This window comes from Ylistrum balloti, unplaced genomic scaffold, assembly GCF_031769215.1.
Source record: "Ylistrum balloti isolate Yb309-2 unplaced genomic scaffold, AGI_CSIRO_Ybal_v1 Utg371590, whole genome shotgun sequence".
Taxonomy (NCBI): Eukaryota; Metazoa; Mollusca; class Bivalvia; order Pectinida; family Pectinidae; genus Ylistrum; species Ylistrum balloti.
Window position 1 is genome coordinate 130,291 of NW_026782817.1, and position 8,167 is coordinate 138,457.

General features: G+C 36.1%; 1 protein-coding gene across 1 annotated transcript in view; it reads right to left on the reverse strand.

Annotated features, from left to right (window-relative positions):
• LOC132563115 (receptor-transporting protein 3-like) overlaps positions 1 to 4,216 on the reverse strand; it is a 28,814-nt gene extending 24,598 nt beyond the window's left edge. Inside the window, exon 1 of the mRNA XM_060227873.1 lies at positions 3,309 to 4,216. Within this exon, the coding sequence (XP_060083856.1) occupies positions 3,309 to 3,682 (374 nt within the window). The 5' untranslated portion in view covers positions 3,683 to 4,216. The remainder of the gene's footprint in view (positions 1 to 3,308) is intronic.
• Positions 4,217 to 8,167: the final 3,951 nt, after the last annotated feature.

The window sequence follows — 8,167 nt, forward strand, 5'->3', positions numbered from 1 at the left end:
CACAGCTAGAAAATTAAGTATGTCAATGAACTGTTCTCTTAGAAGCAAACTATTCAATGTAACACTTAAAAGTGTCGCGCTTGACCTGCTGTCGTTTAGCCGTATATGTACATATATAGGCCTCATGTCGCACAGTGGCAACCTTACGAGGTCGTATATTCTCAAGTCTTTACCATAAGTACGCTACTTTACCATCAAAATGACAGCAAAATAAAAATGAAAGATTAATTAAGTTTCTGTCATGGGCCGTTGAATTCTGATGTATATGCCATGTTTTGTAGATTTTAACTCGTTTTGGTGCCTTCGCCACGTGTAACATCTATTTTAGATCATTGTAAAGTAACTTTAAAGGTTTAACATGATTGTGCATGTAGTAACGTTAAATAACTAAATGGGCTGTAAAACATATACATTTATATAGGAATATACGCATGTGTGTGTTTGCTTTTTCGACATTAATTCAAATGATAGAAGAAAAAAGATAATTAATCAAACAAAATATATTAAATTCATTAACACTGGCAAGATGAATCACGTGAATTTAAATTAAAATCTTAAAATAAACCACTTGATGACAAAATAAAACCTATAGAGTAAACTGATGCGCATCCATGAGGAAAAACATCAGAAGTGATCACGTTTTACAAATTATTTAAAATTCAAATAGATCTGTATTGTAGGATTGTATTTGACACGATCCCATTATATATATACTTTCTAAACATACTTTTTATCTTGTTTGAATAATACGAAATATTTGATTAGCAATTGACAAGATTAATTCACACACGATCCTAAGAAGTGTTTTACGCCGAAAATTATCAAACATAATTTTTGATTTCGTTCATCAATACGTGTACTATTACTGTGGAAAAGGGGCTCAGTGCTGATCCTTGTTTTGGACCCTGTTATATTTTTGTATAATTAAGGGCTGTGTACTGACCTCACTCTTGGTCCATGTAATATTACTATATAATTAAGGGCTGTGTACTGACCCCACTCTTGGTCCTTGTAATGTTACTGTATAATTAAGGGCTTTGTACTGACCCCACTCTTGGTCCATGTAATATTACTGTATAATTAAGGGCTGTGTACTGACCCCACTCTTGGTCCATGTAATGTTACTGTATAATTAAGGGCCTGTACTGTCCCCACTCTTGGTCCATGTAATATTACTATATAATTAAGGGCTGTGTACTGACCCCACTCTTGGTCCATGTAATGTTACTGTATAATTAAGGGCTTTGTACTGACCCCACTCTTGGTCCATGTAATATTACTATATAATTAAGGGCCTGTACTGACCAAACTCTTGGTCCATGTAATATTATTGTATAATTAAGGGCCTGTACTGACCCCACCCTTGGTCCATGTAATATTACTATATAATTAAGGGCCTGTACTGACCCCACTCCTGGTCCATGTAATGTCACTGTACAATTAAGGGCTGTGTACTGACCAAACTCTTGGTCCATGTAATATTATTGTATAATTAAGGGCCTGTACTGTCCCCACTCTTGGTCCATGTAATGTTACTATATAATTAAGGGCTGTGTACTGACCCTACTCTTGGTCCATGTAATGTTACTGTATAATAAAGGGCTCTGGACTGACCCACTCTTAATCCATGTAATATTATTGTATAATTAAGGGCTTTGTACTGACCCCACTCCTGGTCCATATAATGTTACTGTATAATTAAGGGCTCCGTGCTGATCCCACTCTTGGTCCATGTAATGTTACTGTACAATTAAGGGCTTTAGACTGACCTCTCTCTTGGTCCATGTTATGCTACGTTCAAAGTAAGGGATCAGCTTAGAGTTGACCCCTGTCATAGAACGTGTGGTATTGCAATATAGGCGTAGACTGAGAATGCTGAAATAAAATCTAAGGTCATTTCGGACGACAGCTGTATAAGAGGTAGCATTTTAGAGCTCAGCACTGAGCCTTGCTACAACTCTGTATATGTATATATATGTGTGTGTGTGTGTGTGTGTGAGGATTCAATGCTGACCCCTATGTTAGTCTGTGAAGTGTCACTATATATTAAGGGTTTGATGTCAACTTACAATGGATGTCAGTCCCATACTACTCAGAACAAGTACATACAACAACATTTAAATCAAATTCTGCTGCTGAAACTGAAACCAGAAACTCTCCATGTCTTACATGTATTGACATAGAGCAGACAATCTTTGCTAAATTTTACATGTCGCTTTAGCAATCTGCTTCCGCTTACAAACCAAAGAGACGACGTTTGCAGTTGATGTTGTGTGTTTTTGAAACCCTTTATACTGTGTACTATTAAGAGAGAATTTTCAGATTGTTCCCAGCCAGGTAGCTACATCTAAGGGTCTTGATGACATATAACACCAATAAAAAGAACGGGTGCAGAAGAATTAGGAGCTTGTTATATATCATATCGTTATCGAACGCTGCCTAGCATGTGTCAATAATTTCAAGTAGGGGAGACTACTTGTCCTAGGTGATAACATGAACACACTGAACATGATACCCACAATGAGGGCGACATGGAGGGGGATTGTTGTGGAGCAAACTACATGAAAGTACATCTGTTCTCATATTTTATACGTCTTTCACTCATTTAATTGACTCCATTGAGATCTGATCACGTCTCGTTTTTGTAATGTTAATGTACATACATACGTGTCATTTCAACAGGATGTTTTGTATAATAAGGGTTGAGTTTGTACCAAAACAAGACGTTCTTTCTGTAATGAACAGTCATTTCAGGTATATTGACCTTCTGATATACACAGATTTATTGTTTAAAGCTTAATTAAGTTAATTCTAAACCGTACAGCTAGTAGTGTCAATATTAGCTCGTCTATCTGTTTGACATAACGGTACATCGCCGGCTGATCGAGTTTAAATATTTGATCGGCTCGTTATAGCTCCTATGCTGTAGCCGTGTTTACCTATGGGCAGGACAGAATAAGTATTGTCAGCTTTTTAACTGTCATCTCAGTGTAAATATTGGTTTAACAGAGCCGTCTTCGCAGAGATAATTATAAAGAATCTGTGGAGAGGTTGGCTCTTCAATTCTCAAACAAAGGACCGATCTTCTGTTTAGTTAAATCACCTAAGAAAGTAAAAATTTTTTTCGGAATATTAATGATAAATTATACTCGGAGAGTTTGTTAGGATAACTCTGACTAGTTTGTTCTGTCTGCTCCAAACGGGGTTAGTTTTTTTTATTTTATTTAAAATTAAACGAGGATGTAAAGACGTTTTTAGAATAAAATGTATGCTTTTATAAAATTTTCAAAGTTTTAATAAGGATTTACCTCTGTGAAAGTAGAAGTCCAAGGTCTTTGTCTCCGTAGTTTATAAGATGCATTATTCCTGGCTGTAGGGACATTGGTGCTACCGGGGTTATCGGACTGACCCCCGGGCTGGTTGCACTGACCAACTGACCGTTAGCTCCATTTACTCCGGGGCTGAGTCCTGGAGGAGTTACAACTGGGCTCATGCCTGGTGGACTGACCCCCGGGCTCAGCCCGGGGCTGACTGGCTGTTGTGAAAGCTGCGTGGTGAGTTGCTGGCTAATTTGTTGTGTTATACCCTGAGAGAGGGGCTGTGTTATTCCCTGATTGAATCCCTGGGTTACGGGCTGTGTAAGCCCTGGGTTTAAGGGTTGCTGGGTCAATGTGTAAATCATTGTCTCTCCTAAAGTGACCGCCAGTTGGACAGCGATGTTCAATTCACCGTACGGTGAATTGATTCTGTCAGTTATTATTACGTAACTTTATCCAGGATGTCTCCAGTTGCCCTATGTAGAATCCCTTCTTCAATCACTTTATCACAATCCGTTTTTAAAGCAAACCAGTTGAATTCGTGTACAAGGTATCACCGAATCTGATATATGCGATGTTACCATAAATGTTTTCGTTGTCCAGGTAAACTTTAAATCTGCTTGAATATCGGGAGCGGATCCTCACAAATCTTTACAAAACAGGTGATCGTTAGATGTCCTCTGTCCATGCAGGTAACACACTCACCTGTATATCCTTCTAATGTGACGAAGCTTATTATACGGGTGACAATTTTAAAAAGTTTTTGTAATTTTATAGCCTTTGATTGTAGACCAAATACGGATCCTGTTCGGTAAATAGTCCACGTGTTGACAAATTTCTAGTACAGTTTTTTGTAAATCTACCTGTTATAGGCATGTAAAAGTTTCCCAGGTAAAAAACAAAATCCTACTGAAGCTTGTATCTACAACTACAGGGTACCAACCGTCTCCTCCAATACCCTTGTATTACCTGTGTTGATTTCTCAGGTACGTACAGGTTTATTCGTTCAGGTGAGTTCATTTGCTGACAGGTAAGTATCTCTCGCCAGTGATGCGGTTACACCAGTGATCCCGGTAACGTCTATTTATACACACGTAGAACGCGACGTGCTTCAGTACAGTGTGGACGCGTTAATTTGAAATGTAGCTTGCAAACTTGCGATGTATTAGCATTTATAATTTCAGAATTTATGCAAATTTTTTAGCTCTCATTTAATGAATATTCTTAATGATAATTTTCCATGATATATCTACACACAGCGAAATACAGTTTATGGTATCATAGGCACGGCACGTGTCCTATTTGAAGGGCTAGTGTAACACGTTGTGCCTTTATTGTCACCACGTATAAACGAATACTCAGTCACACAATATTTTAACTTAAAACAGTAATTCTTTCCAAAAAGAAAATAAAGAATATGTCGGAAAAAATATATGTTTCAGAAATTTATAGGTGGGTGGGGCCTTGATTTCAGTGATATTGTTTAATATGTTCCTGCAATTAATCACACAGGACGTGTAATCTCGAAAAAAGTGACGATGACGTCATTCAATTGTCTTGTTGAATCATGTCGTTTTACTAGAAACATCATAAAATGCTGCCTGTTTCAGAAAGTGTATTGTTTGGTTTTAAAGCGTTGCACGTCCTCGCAACAGCTTGGAGCTAATGAAGACGGATTCAAGAGGGACGCCAACAGTGGAAAATAAAGATAAAGATATAGAATGACCAGAAAGGATAGGAAAAGATGTATAGAAACTTTCCCTTGTCTGAGGGTAGGACATGGAAACTCCTACCCGACGAGCATTTACAACTGTTTAAGCCTTTCTACCTCTTATTTCTAACATCCTAGAATGGATTAAGCAGGCAAATGTGCTGACAAATATAGAATCAAAAGCAGGCAAATAAGGATTTTTGTTTTCATTTTGACCTCTTTGTAATCTGCATTTTACATTGTACAAGGACAATTGTCATGATGAATTGAAAAAAAAATCTGAATAAAGAAAAATGATCAGATACTGTCTTACAATAATATTAAACTTATAATAAACTGTCAACATGAATCAGTCACGTCTCTCACGTCTCAAATTAACAACTTCCTCTTTAGCACGTGTTTCTGTTCTGTGAGTGTAGTCTGTCTTATCCCGGCTTGGTAGAGAAATCTTACCATCACCAGCAGTTTTGAGTTTTAAAACAATACTTGAAACAGCTATTCGTAAATCATTATAAACTGATTTGTGTTTTTAGAGATGACGCGAGTTCCTTCAGATACCTAATTCGGTAATATATATATAATTATGATCAGAACGATGTTATCAATAAAGTTCCGCTCAGCATAAGGGGCTAAGGTAGGACAATGATCCCGTTCCTGATATACATATGTTACAGAGTGATATATACCGAAGACGAACTATTTACATTAAACCCAAGATACTGTATACAGCTGGTAATTTCCATGGGTCAAAATTTTCGCGATTTTCTTTTAAATAATCTGATTATGTTTTAACGAATCAAAATTTCGCGATCTCGACGTGAAAGATTTTCCTACACATATGTGTCTCGTAGTTTTACTGACTAAATTTTGACGATCAATTAGATGTTGCGCGATATAGCGAAATATCATACCCACGAAAATAACCGGCTTTATCAACACAGGTCTTAAACGTTTATGTGAAATAGTAAAAATACTAAAATGGCATGATCAATTTGTTGCTTTAAACTGTATCTGAAAAAAATTAATAATATTTTTTTACATCATTTTCTTTTTTGATGTTTTAGACCAGTTTTTAGCTTTAATGACTTCTATCTGCACTGATGGGCAGTTCAGAGTAAAACAATAATACACTTCCATGATTTGAGACAAAGTCGGAATATTATCCCAGTATCCTTCACGGATCATAACGCTTCAAGGATTATGTAGCTGCCCCGATGTAAACACGCTTCAAAACTAATACAAAAATAGCTAACCCCATTATGTTTACAGCCAATAACCTCAGACTGTAATGAAACATATATATATATATATTTATATTTACTAAAACAACTTCAAACACATCGCTAAACAGGATGATTTCATATTTGAAGTAACGCCAGTATGTAGCGCCACTTGTAATACTTTGATAACGCAATCAGGAACAAAATGGCTCCAATAACAATTTTTTTTTCATTTGAGTTTTTTTAATATATACTATTTATTACAGAAGATTTTAACTACCTATGTAAGTATCTTTCAAGTGTCTTCACATTTTAATCACATTTACGTAGGAATGCAAGCCAGCATCACGGAATAACAACCAACATCGTATACTCTCGTTTAAGCCTAACCGGTCTGAGTAAAAATCGATAAATATCAACATAGGGAATGATAGATTTCATGTATACAGGTGTAAATAGTATACAGATAGTTTAAATCACATGTTTGAGTGACGTTTTACCGGAGACTATAAGCAAAGGAAGAAATAACGAATGTGTACTTTATAAACAAAAGCCAGAATATCAAGGTTTTACAAAACAAAAAACAAAAAAACAAAAAAAATTAAAAAAACAAAAACAAAAAAACAAAAAAAAAAAAAATAAATTCTGAGTATTTGTCATTTCAAGAGCAGAACAGCATCGAACTAACGTTTGTTCCGGTAGGAAAAGCGTCTTCTGTTTTATCGACGACACCAACCATGTTAACATTGGTTAATTCAAATAAAATTTCAATCATCATTGTGAGCTTTTAAGAAAAACTCTATATGATAATATATACACAATATTAGTATAGTTGGTTTTAATGAGTAATAACTTAATGATTGATATATCGAGATTTCAATGCTTTGTGAAAGAACAATATGTTGCAGTTTTTCACTATTCCTTGTTCAGGAATATTTATGAAGAAGGGAATTCTCAACACCATGCCGTATTAACACAGCTAAGTTCATGTTTCGTGTTCATTTTAACAGCACGATTACACGCCATAATTCAAAGAGGGTGATGTATTTGATATATGGTTTAGCGACATTTATCATATTTTCATTTCCTTAAAAGAACACTATTAAAATTGATAATTTAGTATCAAAACAGCAAGACTTCTGCTCGCGATCGATATTACATATAAATGTTTTCCATTTGTAAGTCTTTGGGTATAATACGCTGTTGTTGAGGTGTTCTACCGCTGCGAGTCGCCATGTGTATGCATGTCCTTTGTTACTGGTAAAGATATGTACTCTCAATTAATTTTCCTCGTTGACATGCTTGGTAATTTGTACGTTTCCTGAGTGAATCAAGCAATATAATACCTTATTACAACAATTTTGCAAAGGAAATGAATTTTTTTGTCTCGAGATTAATTCCTTTGGAGAATAAACTGTTACATGGCTCAGTGAAATGCGCTGACGTAACTAATAACTTTAAATGCCACGTCTTGTTTCATTCGAATAGTGGCACGGTTCAGAGAATATACATATGCATCTGATATTGTTCTAAAATATCAGATTGATAAAAATTTAAAAAAAAATTGAATTATGGGCCTCGTGCACCTCCCCGCCTACATTCTGACTATTCTGTCGATCACTTGTGATTTTCCTTTGTCGTCTCATAGGCTTTGGCAATTTGGCCCTTAGCATCACTGACGAGTTCTAGAAGGACGAAACCGCTGTATGATGTAGCATCACTGACGAGTCCTAGAAGGACGAAACAGCTGTATGACATAACATCAGTGACGAGTCCAAGAAGGACAAAACAGCTGTATGATATAGCATCACTTACGACTCCTAGAAGGACGAAACAGCTGTATGATGTAGCATCACTTACGAGAACTATAAGGACGAAACAGCTGTATGATGTAGCATCAATGACGAGTCCTAGAAGGA